Consider the following 21,657-nt stretch of genomic DNA (forward strand, 5'->3'; position numbering starts at 1 on the left):
CTCTTGTTCTCCAGACACCACCTACACTCCAGGGAACTTTGAATGTCTCTTGAGAAAGAGATTACCTGCACAGTGAGGAATTCAAATGAGATGATGGGGAAAACAAGGGAACTGACATGTATTAAGCACATGTCCTATGCCAATATCTTTAGCGATGTTGTCTGAAACAACCTTTCCAAACAAGCCTAGGAGGTCAACATCACACTCTGTATTTCAGGGCAGATAGTGGGCTGGGGGCAGCAGAGCAAGCACTAGAACCCAGGACCACCTAACAGAGACACTCACGTTCTATCCACTTTGCAAACCCTACCAGGTAGCTTGTTCATTAATTAGGAAATACTTTCCATTAATTATTTCATTAATTTCATTATTTATCATAGTTACTTTTAAGAAAAAAGACATGTTACTTATTTAGGTAAGTTTGCCTATGGCTTGTTTATATGAGGTTTATTTTAATTTTATTAATGTTGATATACCTCATCTCATTCTGAAAAGGATTTGAGGCAGATTACAAGGATTAGTGGGTAAATTTATAAATTGGGGATTTGCCCCTTGTACTATCAAGCAAAATATTAAATATACTGAGGAAAATTGGTAGAAATTTGAAAAAGTCATTTACTGATGGGACCTAATAATAACACTAATGAAGAGAGAAAAGCTCAGTTCAGTTCAGTTGCTTAGTCATGTCCGACTCTTTGCGACCCCATGAATCGCAGCACGCCAGGCCTCCCTGTCCATCACTATCTCCCGGAGTTCACTCAGACTGACGACCATCGAGTCTGTGATGCCATCCAGCCATCTCATCCCGGGTCGTCCCCTTCACCTCCTGCCCCCAATCCCTCCCAGCATCAGGGTCTTTTCCAATGAGTCAACTCTTCGCATGAGGTGGCCAAAGTACTGGAGTTTCAGCTTTAGCATCATTCCTTCCAAAGTAATCCCAGGGCTGATCTCCTTCAGAATGGACTGGTTGGATCTCCTTGCAGTCCAAGGGACTCTCAAGAGTCTTCTCCAACACCACAGTTCAAAGCCCTCCAAAAATAATTTGCATTGGCAAGAGTGCTATAAGTAGGAGTGATTAGTTAATGTGATTCCCTGCAGAAAAGCCTTCCTTCTTTACTTTATCAGTGGCAAGTATGTATAAGGAAACCTAGGTAAATACGGAAGAAAGTTTGTTATGAAATTTGGGACTTCCCAAGTGGTGTTAGTGGTAAAGAATCTGTCTGCCAACGCAGGAGACGCAAGAGACTGGGTTTGATCCCCGGGTCAGGTAGATCCCCTGGAGTAGGAAATGACACTCCATGCCAGTATTCTTGCCTGGAAAATTCCATGGGCAGAGGAGCGTGGCGGACTAAGAGTCAGACACGACTGAACACACATTTGTTGTGGAATTCAGCTAATTTTGGTTGAAATAATTGTATGTGATAACCAAGGTAAAAGCTTCTTGGTGTAAAAGAACAGGAGGTTTATATTCAATCTACCTGTGTGCCAAGGCCCCAAGTGTTTCATTGCACACTTTATTAGCTTAAGACCAATATATACCGAGCTGCTTTAAAGAAGAGTTACTTGAATATGGGAGGGAAGTGGGAGGACTTCATTTCTCCACTTTATAGAGCTTGACCCCTTTCTGAAAGCTGAAATAAAGAGCAGGGCTGAAATCAGCCCTTGGCTCTGACCCTGACACTGCTTGTTATGATTGTTCATGAAAGCTGAGTACGTCCCACGAGTGACCTTGGGTAATTTTATAAAAATCAATCAACCATCATTATTGTTACTTCCCCTCCAAAATAAATAAATGAACACAACTTTTTACATGTAATCATTTGTTTCCATTAAACGTCTCTTTTATTTCTTTTAAAGGGAAGTAAAAGAGACTTTTAGCAGCTAGGGAATGTTTGCAAAGTACATTAAAACCTACTTTGGGCTAACCCCACAATTAGCCATCCTCTGTAATAACCACAAAATGATTTGGTGTGCATGAGTGTGTTTTAAAGAAAAACAAATACACAGTTGTAGCTATTTTCCCCATTACAGAAAACACTTAGAGTATAAATATTATACCATACAAGAATATACTCATCAAGGGACTTCCTTGGCAGTCCAGTGGTTAAGACTTGAGATTTCACTGGATGGAGATGCCTGTTCAATTCCTGGTTGGGGGACTAGGGGGCTTCCCTGGTGGCTCAAATGGTAAAGAATCTGCCTGCAGTGCAGAAAACTTGGGTTCAATCCCTTGGTCAAGAAGATCCCCTGGAGAAGGGAATGGCTACCCACTCCAGTATTCTTGCCTAGAGAATGCCATGGACAGAGGAGCCTGGTGGGCTACAGTCAATGGTGTCACAAAGAGTCAGACACGACTGAGTGACTAACATGTAGGGAACTAGGATCCCACATGGCACCGAAAAAGAACTGGCTTTTATCCCAATTCTTTTCCTGTAGTCTCCTTGGAACCTTCCCCAGTAGGGCTTTGCTTGGCCATTCCACCAAAACTGATCCTATCGAGGTCACAAGTGGTAATCACACAGCTGAATCCAAGGCTGAGTGCTCAGTGCTCACCTTTGCTGAGCACCCATGGCATCTGACATGCTTGCTCAGTCCTTCCTTGCTGCTCCATCCCCCGGCCGCCCAGTTCTGTGCTCTCCTGGATCCCTCCCCAATCCCAGCCTCTCCTCCCGGCCTCCTCTGCCTGATTCCTCCTGACTGTCCCAACCACTGACCCTTGAAATGTCACAAGACTCAGTCCCTTGATCACTTTTCCAATCATTCTATGAACATAGCCTTGCTTTTCTCACCTTGTCTTAAAGTTTCAAATGCCATGGTACACTCATCGCCGATGACTCCCAGATGACTCCTAAGGCCCACTTCTGCCCTCAGTTCAAGATTCGTAGACCCATCTGTTTCTTGGTATCTCTATATGGATGTCTCAAAGTTTTCTTGACTTAGAACATGCAAAAAGTGAGCTCCTTGTCTTGCCCCATTTCCATAAATGGCAACTCCATCCCTGCAATTGCTCAGTTTGAAAGTCCTGGAGGCAACATTTACTCTCTCACACACCATAACCGAGGCTCCAAGAAATCTTGTGCATTCTTCCTTCCTTAATATCCCTGTGATCCGGCACGTCCATTACTGGGATCTAAGTGACATCTAATCTCCAAGTAACCGTAAAGCCTTGTAACTCAGCTCTTTGCTCTGCCCCTGCCCCAACCCTAGGGTCTACTCTCAAAACAACAATGTGATTTTTAATGGAAACTTCATCACATCACCTCTCTGCTGGGAGTTCTCCAACAGCTCCCACCACACACAGAGTCAAAGCCCACCAAACCCAGCAGGGCTGGCCCTCTCTGGCCCCCTCTCCCCCATCTCCTCCCGTCAGCCCACAGTCCTCTGCCACTCCTACCCTTGCTCCCCTGAAGCACAGCCTCTGCCCTCACTGTGTGCAAATCCCCCAACCATCACAAACCACTGCCCAGCCCCTGATCCTCCTCCCCTGCTGCATCGTTCTCCATGCAGCTCAGAAAATCTAACGCAAAATACAATACGACTGTTTTCCTTATGAATATAAACTCCAAGAGAACGAGAATTTGGGTGTATTTAATTCACAGCTGCAGCCCCTGTACCTAGAACAGTGCCTGTCATACAGGGAGCTTGGAAAGCAGTCACTAAATACTTGTGAGATAAATAGGAGTTGAAGTTACAGAAGAGAATGAGGTCTCCCTAGGCAGACATGTAGAGTGAGAGCAGAAGAGAGACAAGACTACAAACTAGCATTTACAGACCAGACTAAAGAGGGGAAATAGAATGATCTTTCGGGTGAGTCAGTGAAAGAAGTGAACTGGAGAGGAATCAAAAGGTTGGGGTGGGTTCCTGGAAGAGCTTTAAGAACTAGGAAGGTGGCAGATGGCAATGGCAAACTTAGTGTCATTTTGAGGAGGATCTGAGGGCAAAGGGTGCAGAGAAAGAGTACACTTGGTTAGGACACATGTGCCAGGTAATGAATGAACTTGGGGAGAATGACTCCCATTTTAAGCAGAAAGAAACCCAGAGATGTATGGAGGCAAGCTGCAGGGAGAAATCTGACAATCCCAAATTCACTAGATCAATCTGTGTCACCAAACTAGATTATTCATGTACTCAAAGCTTGAACTACCTAAATTTTCAGATGTAAATTATCCAGTTTGCTTATCCACATAGATGAGCCTCCATTCAGTTTTTTGCATCAACTCTGAATGATTCCTTAAAAATGTTAGCATCCTGTATTGTGTTACCTTTCCAGTTATTCCACAGGGGGAGCCTATAGAATTCTCTTCCCCTGGAGAGTTAGAGATGATCGTACATTCAGGATGGATGGGTCCTGCTCTCCCTGGATAAGGAGGGTGGGCTGAGTGCCGGGGCAGAGCTGGGGTACTCGGCTGCACCCTACTGTGCCCTTCAGAACTCTGTTGCTATGCAGGTAGGTGTCAGGAGAAGGTGAGGAAGAAGAGAAGGCCAGCATTCAGGGAAGGCATCCACAGCCCAGAGCTTGCATTCTGATGGGGATGCACACAGCTTCCTTTGTTGGTGAGATCCGGATTAGGCTTGTGCCTGATCCACTGGAGCAGAGCCTGGAAGCCTTCGAGGTGGGCTTGTCCCCGGCCAGAGAGGCGGAAAATCAATTTGGCTGGCAAACGAGAGCCCCCAAGAGCTCAGTGCACGCTCCATAATCCTATCCACTAGCAGCTCAGGAAATAGATGCCGGGGCTCTCACATATTCAGGGGGGAGGTGAGGCATAAATCAGGCTTTAAGGATTGGGGGCAAAGGCAATGGACTCTCTGGCTGGCTACTAATTAATCAAGCACAGAACACCTCAACCTGGCAACCTGGGAGTCACACACACACACACACACACACACACACACACACACACAGGCTGCTGCTGCTTTTTCCAGAGTCTTTTTCATTTCAATTAAAATAGATATCGGAGGAAATTCTCCCCTTTAGCTGAGGCTGCTTATGCATCCCCCTGTTCTTCCTTTAATTAAAAAACATGCTTATTGCAATACTTGCCAGAATCACTTTAACGGTATTTTAATTGTAATGTCTCTGCCTGATTAAAAAAAGAAAATATGAACCAGAAAGTGTTTGCAAAAATGTTCTCAGGATGCAGAAAGAGACTCACACACCTCCTCGAATGGGTGCCACATACTAATTCCTTAATTAGCCTGGCACTGCTAGTCAAATGGGCAATGTGGAGCAGAAAACATATCGGAAATAAAATCACTGACACAGAGCCACGAAACAATAGCAGTCGGGAGAATCATTTTCATCAGCTCAGATTTCCCTGGTAGGAGAGACAAGTTCATCTAACTAAAATTCCACATTCAGGACAGGCACATTCAATGCAGCCAGCAAGATTTCCATTGCCCTTTGCAAAGGGTCGCATAGCCTTTGGGAAAAGAGTAGCTGGACCAGGTTAATTGGTTTCCAGTCCTGACAATCCTATATGGCTTCCTCTGTTGTTTTAGGCTTTATTTTATGCTCACACTCAGTTGTGTCCGACTCTTTGCAACCTCATGGACTGTAGCCTGACAGGCTCCTCTGTCCATGGGATTCTTTCTTTCCAAAAAAGAATATTGGAATGGGTTGCCAGCTCCTACTCCAGAGATCTTTCTGACCTAGAGATCAAAGTCGAGTCTCTTGCATCTCCTGCATCAGCAGGCATCAAGTTGTTTCAGGCTAGTAGTTCTCAACTTAAAGTGAAGTGAAGTGAAAGTTGCTCAGTCGTATCCAACTCTTTGCGACCCCATGGACTATGCAGTCCATGGAACTCTCTAGGCCAGAATACTGGAGTGGGTAACCTTTCCCTTCTGCAGGGGATATTCCCAACCCAGGGATTGAACCCAGGTCTTCCTCCTTACAGGCAGATTCTTTAGCAGCTGAGCCACAAGGGAAGCCCAAGAATACTGGAGTGGGTGGCTTATCCCTTCTCCAGTGGATCTTCCCGACCCAGGAATCTAACTGGGGTCTCCTGCATTGCAGGTGGATTCTTTACCAACTGAGCTATCAGGGAGTGTACAGAATCACCCAGAGGTCTTAAAATACAGATTGGTGTGTTACCCCACCCCCAGAGTACATTTGCTATGGGGTCCCCAAATATGCATCTCTAGCGAGTTCCCAGATGATGTTCTTGCTGCTGACCAGGGAACACACTTGGAGAATCACTGTTCTAGGTTAATTAAGCTTGTTCTATGTGTCTGTTGTCTAAAACAGGTTGAGAAATACAAGACTGGAATTGCAGATTAATTCACTTTGTCATTCAACCAACATTTGCTATTATTTCCCAGTCCTTTTTCTAGGTGCCATGATAAAATTGTAAAAAAATATAGTCAGTACTTCCAGAAGGTCACAATGAAGTTTCATTGCTCCAAGTTAATACCCTAGTTTTAGTGAACTGGTCAACTTCACAGATAACCTAAAAAGATGATGACTCAGCATCTTACTGTTTCTATAAAACTTAAAAATCATGGTTATCTTTTTTTATTAATTAATTCTATACTAATTACAAAGGGTAAACATATTATGGAAGAGAAATACCTAAAGTTCAAAATATTCAGATGTAAATAAGTACCTTTGTTTATAGCTACTGCAATCAATTACTGCTTAACTAAACCTTGATTTCCATTCTTCCTCCAGAAAATCAAAATTTTCTTTTACCAACAAAGTTTCTGATATTTAAATTCTGAAGGCCCTTAGCTGGGTTTCTAAAAGGTCACTTAAGACCTCAGAAAGAAAGGAGAAAACAGGGGAAGAAAAAATTGTCTTTTCCAGGCAGGCAAAAATCTCCGTAGCTACCAAGTTACTCATTCATTGAAATAATCTCCTTCCTTCTCTGTATCAAAATTCAATTAGCACTGACCCAATCACATTTTTTTAACCAGTCATGAAACCTGATATATTTCTCTCAGCAATCTGTTTATTTATTTATTTATTTTTGTTTATTTATTTATTATTTCAATCTGTTTATTTAAAAGGTTGGGGGCTGGGGAGGGAGGTTTCAGAAGGAGGGGACACATATAGTTATTTATGACTGATTTTTTTTTTGTATGGCAGAAACCAACATAGCATTGTAAAACAATAATTGTTTGATTTTTTAAAATCATTATTTTTTTAAATAAAAGGTTCCAAATATAATTATTCTGTGAATATTATAAACAATGATTCACCTACAACATGATAATTTTATAAGTGAATGATAACAGTCATTTCCTCATAGTATTTATTTAGAAAATGAGAGTACATCCTGCCTTTCCTTGACCCCCAGGAATATTACAGTACACGGGAAATGATAGTAATGAAAAGCTGCCTTCGGTATAATTTAACTTGCACAAGAATTCTAGATATATAAGCATTCCTGATTTCCAACTTCACTCCCAGTATGGACAAACAGGATGCAAGAATCATTAATCAACAAATGAGGTAGAGAAGGTAAGGAGAGACCAAGTCCTGAAGGACTCTGCAAACCATATCAAAGAGTTCAAACCTAACATAAAAGGCTATTAGAAAGTCCGTGAAGGGTCTTAAGGAAGGACGATTGAAATATTCATCTTTTGTTACTGAAAATGTTGTAGCTTCTGTGCTGGGAAGGCACTCGTCCCTTTCAATAGCATTTTTCATGTTACAATATCCAAGTTGTCAAGACACAAACTGTAAATTGTTAAATATCTATCCATCTGTCTGTCTGCCCATCTACTGAAAGCATGTCCTTTCTCACAGCAACAGCTTATCTTTCATTTAAGGCTAATCAAGTATGTCTGGGACTGTTCTCTGGAGGTAAATAAAGTAAGTCATGTCTGATTGGGAGAAATAAGGGGTTTCAGAGCCAAGTGTCCCCCACATGAAAAAGCCTTTGTCTCTGATCTCCTGATACACAAGTAGTAAATGAAATTGGTCACTGTCTGGACTAACCCACTAACATCTGAGGATACCAGGAAGGGCTCTCATTACAGAAAAATTCATAGCCAACATGAATCTGACTCTTCAGGTCAGAAATTCAGTCATTCAACAATTATTTGAGTACCTACTATGTACTAAGAGTCAGACACTACTGAGCAACTTCACTTTCACCTTTCACTTTCATGCATTGGAGAAGGAAATGGCAACCCACTCCAGTTTTCTTGCCTGGAGAATCCCAGGGACAGGGGGGCCTGGTGGGCTCCCATCTATGGGGCTGCACAGAGTCCGACATGACTGAAGCTACTTAGCAGCAGCAGCAGCATGTACCTACTACATACTTGCTCCTTGGAAGAAAAGCTATGACAAACCTAGACAGAATATTAAAAAGCAGAGACATTACTTTGCCAACAAAGGTCCACATAGTAAAAGCTATCATTTTTTCCAGTAGTCATGTACAGATGTGAGAGTTGGACCATAAAGAAGGCTGAGTGCTAAAGAATTGATATTTTCAAACTGTGGTGTTGGATAAAACTTTTGAGAGTCCCTTGGGCATGCAAGGAGATCAAAATAAGTCAATCCTCAAGGAAATCAACCCTGAATAGTCATTGGAACGACTGATACTGAAGCTGAAGCTCCAATACTTTGGCCACCTGATGCAAAGAACTGACTCGTTAGAAAAAATCCTGCTGGGAAACATTGAAGGCAGGAGGAGAAGGGGACAACAGAGGATGAGATGGTTAGACAGCATCACCAACTCAATGGACATGAGTTTGAGCAAGCTCTGGAGATGGTGATGGAGAAAGAAGCCTTGCGTGCTACAGTGCATGGGGTCACAAAGAGTCAGACACGACTGAGTGACTGAACAACAACTACAACAGTCCAGGCAATACTGAGCAAAAACGGACCTGGACCCTTTTTTTCTTAAGTTTACCTGCCTAGATTGCACCTTCTCAAAAGGTAAAGGGCAGTAACAACACACCCTAATATTAAGCTTTTAAAGATTTTATATAAAACTAATTCATAAAAAGTTACATGATATATATATATGAATGATATTAAGTTCTCAGCCTATTAAAAATTCTATCACTAGCCCACTTAGCTTTGGATACAAGCAAGGTCCCCTCATAAAATAAGTAATACCAACTTGTTGCCAGGAAAAGACTGACACATAGAAATGCACAAAATTAAGGGAGTTAAGGATGGATTCCCCAGAATTTAGGTGAGTATTTTCCATTGCTAACTTCACCTGACTTCCCCTTTTAAGGTCACTGTGTAGCCCAGGCCCTTCTGAGAAGCATGCTTGAAACTATGGGGAAAATGTTTTCTAACCACACTTCCCACTGGGGGCTATGAATAAGCAACATTAATAGCCAACACAGATTTATACAAGCCACTCTCCTCCTGCAACGGGAGGGAATCACCATCATTTCCATTTTACGCACAGATCTGAGGCCCAGAACTTTACCCAAAGCCCCAGGAGAGTCACGGGACTGCCTCACATTTGAACTCAGGCCCCTAGTTTGCTGACCAAACCCCAGACAACCATGTTGTACCATCTGTACACAGTCATCCCATTTCCTGCCTTGAAGGGTAGCTACCTTTCAGCTGCAAGAGAGTCAGTTCTCTCAGTTCTCCTTTTGCAGCCACTTGGTACATGTTATTTCAAATGTATCCCTTTGAAACAAATTGTATCAGCCCACAAAGCCCTCCCATGTTGATCAAGACATTATAGTTAGAAAGAAAGAAAAAACATTAATACAGCATATTTCATTTGTATCAAATGCCTTCATATGGCTTTCCTTTGAATCCAAGCTGCTGTGATGAAGTCTTAAAACTGCAGGTACAGGGTAAGGTGCCCAATGACTTCCACAGTCCTGATGCACAGAGACACCACACAGATGTCCCAGGAAGCCCTGTTTCATAACATTTCCAGATTGCTCCATTGTAAAGCATTTTGTGAAGCATGCATCTACTGAAACTGAGCCTAGTTTGGTTCTAACAAAAAGGAATCAAGTTAAAAACCCTGGGATAAAAAGGCTGTGCTGGCTACAGCTCTTAATACCTCAGTCTGAAATCTTCAAACCTTGATGAGGATGAAAAAACAGTAGGAGACACAGAGAGTCAACAAGTACATGAAAAGATGCTCAATATCGGTATAAAACAGGAAATGCAAATGAAAACCACAAGGAGATACCATATCACACTTGCCAGAGCGGCTATTCTCAAAAAGACAACAAATAACAAGGCTTGGCAAGGATTTGGAGAAAAGAAAACACTTGTGCCCTGCTGGTGGGTATATAAGTTGATGCAGCCACTGTGGAAAACAATATGGAAGTTCCTTAAAAAATTAAAAATAGAACTACTATATAATCCAGCAATTCCACTTCTGGGTATTTAGCTGAAGAAAACAAAAACACTGCTTCAAAAAGATATATACACCTCTATGTTCATAGCAGCATTATTTACAATAGCCAAGGCATGGAAACAACCTAAATGCCTATTAATATATGAATGGATAATTAAAATGTGATATTGCATGTATATATACATAGAGAGAGAGACAATGAAATATTGTTTAGTGATAAAATGTAATAAAATGAAATATTTCCATTTGCAACCACATGAATGAAACTTGAGAGCATAAAGCTAAGTGAAATAAGTCAAAGAAAGATAAATACCATATGATCTCACTTACAGAGGAATCTAAAAAACAAACAAACAAAAGCAGACAAATCTGAGCTCACAGATATCAAGACCAGATTGATGTTAGCCTGAGGTGGGCAGTTGAGGGGTAGGTGAAATCAATGAAAGGGGTCAAAAGGTATACACTTCAGTTATAAAGTGAATAAGGCATGGGGATGTGATGTACAGCATGGTGACTACAGTTAATAATCAGTCAGTCAGTTCAGTTGCTCAGTCATGTCCAACTCTTTGCAACCCCATGGACTGCAGCACGCCAGGCCTCCCTGTCCATCACCAACTTCCAGGGCTTGCTCAAACTCATGATCATTGAGTTGGCGATGCCACCCAACCATCTCATCCTCTATCATCCCCTTCTCCTCCTGCCTTCAATTTTTCCCAGCATCGGGATCATCAGTGTTGGCCATGAAAACTTCCGGTGGAAAGAATGAACTACTATGCACATACTGACATAGTTTATAAATTGTTCACATGAAGAAACTTCTCTAGGCATGTGCTATGCAATCAAATAGCTAATACATGCAGTCAGGGCAAAAAGGAACTTAAGACAGTAAAAGTTGAGGCAATTTTTTGGATGTAATTAATTAAAACACTTTCTTCATTTCATTATCCATTCAAAAAAAATTTTTTTTAATTTTTTTGGCTTTCATTAGTCACAAGTGTCTTTAACCAAAATTGAAGCACATCAGTTCAGTTCAGTTCAGTCAGTCGTGTCCGACTCTGCAACCCCATGGACTGCAGCACACCTGGCTGCCCTGTCCATCACCAACTCCCGGAGTTTACTCAAACTCATATCCATCAAGTTGGTGATACCATCCAACCATCTCATTGTCTACCATCCCCTTCTTCTCCTGCCTTCATCTTTCTCAGCATCAGGATTTTTTCCAGTGAGTCAGTTCTTCTCATCAGGTGGCCAAAGTATTGGAGTTTCAGCTTAAGCATCAGTCCTTCCAGTGAATATTCAGGGTTGATTTCCTTTATGATTGACTGGTTTGATATCCTTGCAGACCAAGGAACTCTCAAGAGTCTTCTCCAATACCACAGTTCGAAAGCATCAATTCTTTGGTGCTCAGTTTTCTTTATGACCCAACTCTCACATCTGTACATAACTACTGGAAAAACCATGGTTTTGATTATACAAATCTTTATCAACGAAGTAATGTCTCTGCTTTGTTATATGCTAGTAATATTGTACTGCATATTTGAAAGTATAATAGCTAGGAGAATGGATCTTAAAAGTTTCCATCACACAAGAAAAATATTTATACCTATCTGTGGTGACTATTGTAGTGGTCATTTTGCAATAATACAAATATCAAATCATTATTCTGTACACCTGAAATTTACATTATGTCATCTATACCTCAATATAATTGTTTTTTATTTTTTTAAAAAAGAAACTCTACAGTGAACCCGGTAATGGGCCAAGAGAAGATGCTTCATCTCAATAAACCAAGAATATGCATTGCTACACTGTAGAAATCCCCAGTATAACAGACTAAAATGATCTGCATGTCCTCAAAACTGTGAACGTGAAGAGAAAATGAAAATCTTTTTTTTTTTTTTTTTACTTTATTTTACTTTACAATACTGTATTGGTTTTGCCATACATTGACATGAATCCACCACGGGTGTACATGCTCAGCCATGTCAGACCCTTTGTGACCCCATGTACTGTAGCCTGCCAGACTACTCTGTCCACGGAATTCTCCAGGCAAGAATACTGAAGTGGGTTGCCATTTCCTTCTCCAGGGGATCTTCCCGACCCAGGGATCGAACCCAAGTCACCTGTACTGCCAGCAGAATCTTTACCATCTAAGCCCCCGAGACCACATTCCCAACTGCACCAGAAAAATAGTCTTCCACAAAGTCAAAATACCAAGGAGAACAGAGGCAACCTAGTGAATAACTGCTACTTCCACCTCTGTATCCTTCCCTCTCCTTGCTGTTAGAAAGAAAAAACACTTTAGTATGCTTTTTGAAGATAACAGAGGCAAAAGTCATCTGAGGTCTTCATTGCCCAGCTAATTCTTTCAGTAATTCAGTTTGCTTTGTATATAGAAGCAACCGCTAGCTGTAAATAAAATTGCAACCTCGGCCTGACATCCAGCCATCTCTTTGGTTATCCCCTGCAATCCAAAAGAAACAACTAACATGAATCAAATACTTATGCTGGCCCAAACCCTGTGCTTAGGGTTTTAGAAACATTCCCTCATTTAGTACCCAAAACTTCTACAGGAGTTGGGTGATCCAGTGTAGTTTGGCAACACAACAGCAAGCAATAAATGTCAGCAATTTGCTATCACTACTGCTGTTATTAAAACAGGTCTTACTCTAAGAGGAGAAACTTCAGTCTCACAGAGTCTGTGCAACTTGCCCAAGGTCAAAGAAGCCAGTAAGAAGCACAGCCCAGATTCAGATTCAGTTCTTTCTGGCTGAAAATCCTGCCAGGCATTTAACTGCTTTGTATACACCACTAGACCAAGAAATAGAAAATCACATGAAAGGAGGCCAGTGCACTATTAAACAGCACAAGTTTCTGCTCCAGCCTTGTAAAGTGACGGCACTGTGCGTAATAAGAAACTGCAGAACATCTTCCTCTTGATAGCCCAACACCAAGGGACAAGAGGTTTCTAAAGTTCATCTTCCCCTAATTGACCCTTTATTAATCATTAGCTCTAGGCCACTTGACATCAAGCGGCTTGACCACCAGGACAGAGTCATCGCTTCATTCAGAAAATAAAGATGCTTTTCCAGCGACAGACCACAAGCCCCAAATCCTTGCCCAGAATGCATAACACCGTAGACGAGAGGGTAACATTCCATCTTTGTTATTATGGCTCATCATAATTACTTGGAATAAAATAATAAATTTTAATTCAGCGATGCCTATGGCCGTTGGGCATCTTAACATAAAAGAACGAAAAATATAATTAACTAAATCAAGGCAATATGCCTATTTCCATCCTAGCTCATTAGTATTAATTGATTGGGTTAATTCTCTTTTGTGTTTAACAGTACCCCCTAAAAAATAGTTTTTAAAAAAGGAAAGAAGGAAGGAGGAATGGAGGGAAGAAATTGAAATGGTAAATAGACAAAAGTTCTAGGTCTTTCACTAATTAACATGAAATATTAAGAGAGAGAGCTAAAGCTTTTATCATGGTCACGAAATAATATGTCGTTTTCCCAAAAAGTTTAGGAGTGAGTATATACAGCAGCAAAAATAATGCTGAAAACTTAGTCTTTGCGGGCCATTTTCCAACTGCCTCAAAGAAATTTATATAATCCTCCTTTCTACTATAAGCTATGCTTAAAAGGAAAAAAAAAGTTCTATTTTATACATGGTACTATACAGAAGGCACAGCTAAGTTCAGAATTCTCAAGGGCCATATGTATAAGTGTTGGTTTTCCTGACGGAGAAGCCTGGTCCCTGTGTATACTAGGATTCTGGTTTCTGTGAGCAGAAAAATAATATGGAGGATGAAGTATCTTCATTAAGTGGTTCCAAATGTAGTTCTCAGGTGAGCTAGTTTCACTTCTGTTTAGCACTAATCTCTTCAAAGTGTGTACATACTTCAAGTAGAATATTTTCTTCATAATACTGGGGAAATGGTTTACAAAGTACTTTCACTATAATATCTTCTTTGCTAAAATCTTTTGAAGTCATTATTTTTTGGCTTGAAATCTTTCATGCTTTGTCTCATTCCATGGATGGTGTCAAAGACCAAAGAAAATGTCACAGAGCTATTTTTCTGGTCATGAACGGGTATGAAAGAGATGGTAACAGATACTCAGAGAGCAAACTGCTGTTGGATTTTTCTTCTCCTTCAAGTCCTTTCAGTGCTGTTACAGACCAAGAGAAGACATTAGGGGTTTAGAACTATGCCATATCAACCAGAGTTGAGAGCTGGGGCTCTTCCCCAGGGAAAGCATTCTTCATATGCCTTTTAGAAACAGAAAAATAATTCAGCAGTGGATTTTAACTCATGAAGATATACTTATATATATATATGTGTATATGTATATATATGTGTATGTATGTGACTATATGTAAATTTATGTACCTATCTCTGGTGACTATTTATATATATATACTAAATTTATGTATATATATATGTACATATGTATATAGATAGATTTCACACGCACAACTAAGGACAGTAAAAGTAAATTAGTTGAGAAAAGTGATACTCAAGAAAGCAAGGATTTAAAATTTATCTGAGACTTCTTAAATTTCATCCAGGACCTGCATTTTGCACCATTTCATTTGTCCATCCACTCAACATTCAGTTCATGTGTTCTGAGCCCTCATCATGGGTCAGGCATGGTCCTAAACACTGAAGAGACAGCAGTAAATAATTGATGGAAATTCTTTGCCTTTTTGAGCTTATCCTAGCAGAGGAAATAGACTGTATATAAACAAGTAAACTTATAGTATGTCATGTGGTGATGGTAAGTGCTATGAAGAAAAGCGAAGCAAAAGAAAAGGATAGAGTAATGGGATTATTATACTTTTAGAAAAGATTGCCAGTAAGTTCTCTGTAATATGTTGACATTTTCTCAAACAGAGAATGAAATGAGTGAGCTAGTCCCATGAATATCTGGAGAAAGAATATTCCAGGCAAAGGGCATTATGTGCAAAGGCCTTGAGGCAGGTGTGTTCCTGGTATATTCACAGAAGAGCTGGATCAGAGTGAATGAGGAAGACAAGGTCAATGAAGGGATTTGAAGTTTAATAATGATGTGAAGCTTATTCCTAATGAAATGAGAAGGCACTGGGGTAGAGGTAGGTTGAAAAAAGAAGTAATAAGATCTGAGATATTTTAAAGGATGTGGATAATAAGTTATTGGGGTTTTTTTTACTGTACAGCATAAAAGTCAAATACCAATTACTTAAACACATGAAGGCATATTTTTCTATCACAAAAAGTGACTTCAGAGGTGGGCAGCCCCAGGTGCCATGCTAGTATGCCACTCAGAACTCATCATGGTCCTGGATGTCTCCATTCTTCTATTTCCCCATTCTTAAGGTGTCAATTCATAGTCCAAGATGGCAGATAAAAATGTAGCAATCATATTTACATTCCAGGAAGCAGAGAAGAGGAAGAAGGAGGGACAAGTTGGACACACCTCCTGCTAGGTCAGCCCTACTTTAGGACGTGTTCTAGGTGTCCTGCACCATGCTTCCCCTTACACCTCACTGGCCAGCTTTTAGCCACAGGCTGTCTACTCACAAAGGAGATGAGGAAATATAGCATTTTAGCTGGGTATACTGCTGCCCCAAATAAAAACTTAGGTCCTGCTACTAAAGAAGGCCAAAAAATTAGAAACATAGAAAGCAACAAAGAAGTTGTTTGAGATGGTCCCATCCAAAAAGGTATGTTGATTAGGACTGCTGCTGCTGCTGCTAAGTCGCTTCAGTCGTGTCCGACTCTATGCAACCCCATAGATGGCAGCCCACCAGGTGCCCCTGTCCCTGGGATTCTCCAGGCAAGAACACTGGAGTGGGTTGCCATTTCCTTCTCCAATGCATGAAAGTGAAAAGTGAAAGGGAAGTCGCTCAGTCGTGTCCGACCCTCAGCAACCCCATGGACTGCAGCCTTCCAGGCTCCTCCGTCCATGGGATTTTCCAGGCAAGAGTACTAGGTTGGTACAATGGGACACGTGTTGGAGATTCAGCCAACAAGAGTCACTGATGGATTGGTCATGGGATATGAGATAAAGAAAGATGTCTAGGATGCTGCCAACACTGGCTTCCCACGTGGCTCAGTGGTAAACAATGCACCTGCCAGTGAGGAGCCAAAGGAGACATGGGTTCAATCCCTGGGTTGGGAAGATCCACTGGAGGAGGAAATGGCAACCCACCCCAGGATTTCTTGCCTGGAGAATCCCATGGATGGAGAAGCCTGGTGGGTTACAGTCCATGGGGTCACAAAGAGTCAGACATGACTGAGTGACTGAACATGCATGCACTGGCTAGCAAGCGAGATGGGAAAGTCCCTCCCACTTTGAGTCTGTGCATATATTGATATCTACACAATCAAAACTTGTCTCAGGGACAAAGACATGCTTTTCACCACCTCTCCACTAACTCTAATCTTACATCCTGGACACTCGGATTATTCCCATCCACATCCTGCTTCTACAACACGTTTTATCTTATTTTCTTTTAAGATTTTTTTAATGTGGACCACTTCTAACATCTTTATTGAATTTGTTACAATATTGTTTCTGTTTTATGTTTTGGTTTTTTGACCATGAGGCATATGAAATCTTCCCTAGCCAGGGATCAAACCCATACCCCTGCTTTGGAAGGTGATGTCTTAACCACTGGACCATCAGGGAAATCCTTACAGTACATTTTAGAACTAGACATTTTACTCTTGTATACTTGCTGCCTAGCTACTTTTCCTTTAGTAGTAATGCACATTATTTGTATTAAGTGTTATACTTCACTTCTTCTTATGTGTCATACAGATTTCCTAGGCCACTTAGTAAGTATTCACAAGTCATCTGTTGCACCAAATTTCATCTGTATCCTTTCCCAGGTCTCACATACTTTCCAGAAGCTATGACCCATAAATCTGTAATGAACATCTCAATTTCTAGGCAACCCTGTTCCATGCCAACAACTCCTGTTTGTACAGAAACTGGTGTCCACCGCTTACCTTCACAATCCTACCAGTGGTCCTACTGCCTAAGAGAGAGGGGAGACCCTTCACATAACAGTCTTTCCCTCTCCACAGGATGAGGGTCTGTCCTTCTAAACCTAGTCACTTATACTAAATAATGAGAGTGAAGTATGGAACTGGGGGAATACTTAGGAAAACCACTACTGAAAGGTGACAGGTTGCAGCAAGTATCTGGGATACTTGGATCCTGAAATCTCCACGAGTGGAAGTCAGGCTGTGCATCCACCAGCCTCTGCCTTCCCCTTCCTCTCTCCTTTCCCTCTGATGCCTCTTCTCCATCTTTAGTCTCTGGCCCTAGGGACAAATACCATTCCTTGATGGAACATTTACCTGGGACTACCAGGAAATCCAGACACTCAGATGGGCTGAGTTTGGCGACTTTTAGCTTGGAAACTTCTCCCAGATGGTATCAAGGTTAGGAAAAGACCCTAGAGTGCCTGACGGGCATCCCATCCTCCAACAAAATTTGACTCCTGTGGTGAGAGTCCTGGTTAAAGGCTTGAAAAGAGCATCTTTTCCCTGAGCTGAGACTTGAAGTCTGTAATTTTCCTTTGTTGTTGCCAGTCCTTAGGTAGCTGCTAGCTGTCAGTAAGTCAGCACTCCCCATAGCCACTGGCTACACACATGCACACACCACAAAGACCAGTCAGGAACCCAAGCTCACAGACCCTTTTCCTAAAGGGTACTAATTAAGTGATTTGCCTGAAAACTTCTCCTTGCTGCCAGAGGGGGAAAAAAAACAGCTTCCAGAGTAAAGAATGTAAAATTCTTAATGAGTCCACCTTTAAGAGATGGGTAGTCACACTCCATCAGCTTATTCCCTGGAAAATATTTTATTCTCCCTCATATAGCCACCCTCTTACTTTAACAAGAACAAATGCTCCTATAAATGTTAAATATATTTATAGTAAAGAATGGTGCTTTAGTGCCATTTTATAGATCTCCATAACTAATCACATTTCCCAAGTAATTTTCATTTGCCAATGAACAAGAGTCCCTTTGATAACCATTCCTTATTATCTACTACTGAAGTAGGCAATGATTTTTATTCTCATTTAACAGATAAGGAAACAAATGCATGAGGAGGTGGAAAAAACTGACATAGTCACTTGGTGGTGGGGTGGAGGAGTTAAAATTTGAATTCTCAATCTCTCCCAAATTCCCAGACCCTAGAGCTATGTGGCCGGTTTTGCAATAAGGAAGCCTATTTATATGACTTTCCACGGGACCAGGAAGTCAAAACCACAACAGGGTATAAGCATGAAGGCACTGCCTTCTTGGCAGGGAATTTCAAAGGCAGCAGCATTAACTGATTTCAGAGCCTTTTGCTATATTGTGGGTGCTGCCAGGGACAAGCATGAATACAAAGGGCTTGAATAAAGAAGCATATTCTTGGAGAACACTGTTTACCCTTTTGTACTTGAAAAAGTAAAATAATCAAGCTCTGTGTTTTTAAGAGTCAAAAGAAAAGGCTTTCGTTTTGAACCCTCTGACCACTCCTTCCTTTCATAGTGAAATCTCAATTTGTTCTGAGAATAAATTGTCAACCAGGTGCTGGAACTTATCCAAAATGTCCCCCTGACCCCTGCCTCTAAAATGACAGGATCGTATGTAATAATGCCACCCCCATCTCCAAACTCCACGAACCTTTCACGTGGAGGAAGTTGAGGATGCTGGTGTTGGTGTCCAACAGAAGCAGCTGGCCCTTCTCCACCGTGACGTTGTCGCCCTCTTGTGGCGGTCTCTTGGGAAACCAGCTGTGAGCCCTGGACCACCTCCCGCAGAATTGAACGATAAAGTTGCCCTGGAAAACAGATTTTGTTATTTTATTTTGCTTTATTTAAAAGCAGGATAGTCTGGGTGACCCATCAAAACAGAAACTCCTTAAACTCAAAATAATTTAAATTTAATTTTAAACCTCTCAATAAAATGAATCAGCTTCCTACAACTAACTCCAAAAGGGGAAAACACAGAAGGGGCAAAGTTGTAATTGAAGGGCCTCTGTGTTCAGCCTCTGGAGTTCTCCAATGACATGCTGCTAATGTTTTCTTACCTATTCCCCCAGCACAGCCCCGTTATACCTAACAGATGGGACTGGTTCCATTTTTTATTTGTACAGACATATATCGAGTCTTGGACAAAAAGTCATAAATAGGAACAGAGAGAATTAAATGGGTGGCATTTCACTTTATGCAATTGGTGCCATTTTTCACGGGCCATACTGCAAGTGTTTCTGTTTTGTAGGAAAACTCCTCTCTCCATGTGTTCAGATCCATCCTCCTACTCTGCCTCTTTCGATATTATTGTTGCCTTTCCCTCTGTGCTAAGGGCATCCCAGGCAGTAAAGCTCATGCATGGGAAAAACATCAGCTGACTTCAGATGACAACCCAGAACCTTTGAGGGAAGAGCCAGGAGCAGGACTGTCAGAAGCCCAGAGAAGGAAACACTCTTCACCCCACTTAGTCTCCCTCTCGGAGCTTTGGGTTCCCTGTTAATTTATGGTCACACTGAAGTCATGTAGTGTTCCAATGAAGGATGTGAAAAATCGCAGAAAGCAGTATCTGGCTCATGAAAGAGGCAGTGAACAGGTCTAAATGTCCTGTGCAGCCAGGGAACTGCAACTCTATGAATATAGTGGAATCCTCTTGGAGAAGGTGATTGGCTCAAGGTCATACAGATGACAAGTGCAGGCCTCTCTCCCCACACTTCTTGCCACCCAGATTCCAACCTAATGAGAAGCCCCGGTTCCTATAAAATAGATGCCTAGAAGGTCCTCTGGTAAGGTGTTAGAGGCAGATGAGAGAAGATGAGAGAAGGGGAAGCATGTTTATAATACCAATAACTGCACCTCCACAGAGAACAGTGCCCTGGAGTGTTTCAGACAGAGGAAATAGAGAAACGTGCTCCTAGAAGAGTCAGCAGATTTTCCGGAGGGTGTACTGACCCCCAGCTCACTAGTCCCGGATTGTACTGAACCTCACCACCAACAAAGCTTGGGGATACGGAAAAGTAGGATCTTTTCATTCTCTGCATCTACGCAGGAGATATACGTCAGTGAGTCATCCCAGTTTAAAAGATGGCAAGGCGTTAGGCACAGTGATAAGCAGTCCCAGCACTATGGGGGGAAAATAAGGTGTGGTACCCGGGCATTGTCGTGAGCTGTATGAAACATGCCCACAGGATAAGCATCCACAGACTCAAAAAGTAGAAGAGAAATTTAGCACTCTACCGATCTCACACTGAAGCTAGGCACAGGGAGGGAAAAATAGAGAAACATCTCCTTATAAGGCCAGACATTCTACAGTCACATAATACTTTAATTCACTCCTGTACAATCCACAAAGAGAAAGGGGGGAGGGGTGACGGGAGGAAACTGGAGTGGAATAAAGTGGTGAGAAGATGGAAAAGATTGAAAGATGGTAAAGACAACTCCAGAGACGGTGAACCAGATTATCTGTAAATCAGCCCCGAGTCACTATGACAAAATATATGAAAAGCAAAAAACTTGGATTTCTAGAAGGTCAATGATGGAAAGGACTCTAGAGAAATCCTACCCTTTTATTTAAAAAATGATACTTCGGACTGAGTTTCTCAGCCTAGAGCTATTTAAGGTGGAGCTTCCTCCAGTGTCACCAGAACGGAGCCAAAAGCTCAAGAGGGGTAAATTAAGAGCTAGGAATTAAGATATACACTATTATATCTAAAGCACATAAACAATAAGCACCTGCTGTATAGCGCAGGGAACTATATTCAATATCTTGTAATAATCTAAACTGGTTCCAATCAGGAAATGAATACGTCAAGGCTGTATATTGTCACCCTGCTTATTTAACTTTTATGAGAGTACATCATGAGAAACACTAGGCTGGATGAAGCACAAGCTGGAATCAAGATTGTCGGGAGAAATATCAATAACCTCAGATATGCAGATGACACCACCCTTATGGCAGAAAGTGAAGAAGAACTAAAGAGCCTCTTGATGAAAGTGAAAGAGGAGAGTGAAAAAGTTGGCTTAAAACTCAACATTCAGAAAACTAAGATCATAGCATCTGGTCTCATCATTTCATTGCAAATAGATGGGGAAACAATGGAAACCGTGACATACTTTATTTTTGGGGGCTCCAAAATCACTGCAGATGGTGACTGCAGCCGTGAAATTAAAAGACACTTGCTCCTTGGAAGAAAAGTTATGACCAGCCTAGACATCATATTAAAAAGCAAAGACATTACTTTGCCAGCAAAGGTCTGTTTAGTCAAGGCTATGGTTTTTCCAGTAGTCATGTACGGATGTGAGAGTTGTACTATAAAGAAAGCTGAGCACCAAAGAATTGATGCTT

At 41.5% G+C, this 21,657-nt stretch overlaps 1 protein-coding gene across 1 annotated transcript in view; it reads right to left on the reverse strand.

Annotated features, from left to right (window-relative positions):
• The window catches only part of PKHD1 (PKHD1 ciliary IPT domain containing fibrocystin/polyductin), a 445,700-nt gene that overhangs the window by 299,974 nt on the left and 124,069 nt on the right, over positions 1–21,657 (reverse strand). The window contains exon 35 of the mRNA XM_068960604.1: positions 18,967–19,123. Within this exon, the coding sequence (XP_068816705.1) occupies positions 18,967–19,123 (157 nt within the window). The remainder of the gene's footprint in view (positions 1–18,966; positions 19,124–21,657) is intronic.

The sequence above is a fragment of the Capricornis sumatraensis genome, chromosome 22, assembly GCF_032405125.1.
Source record: "Capricornis sumatraensis isolate serow.1 chromosome 22, serow.2, whole genome shotgun sequence".
Classification (NCBI taxonomy): Eukaryota; Metazoa; Chordata; class Mammalia; order Artiodactyla; family Bovidae; genus Capricornis; species Capricornis sumatraensis.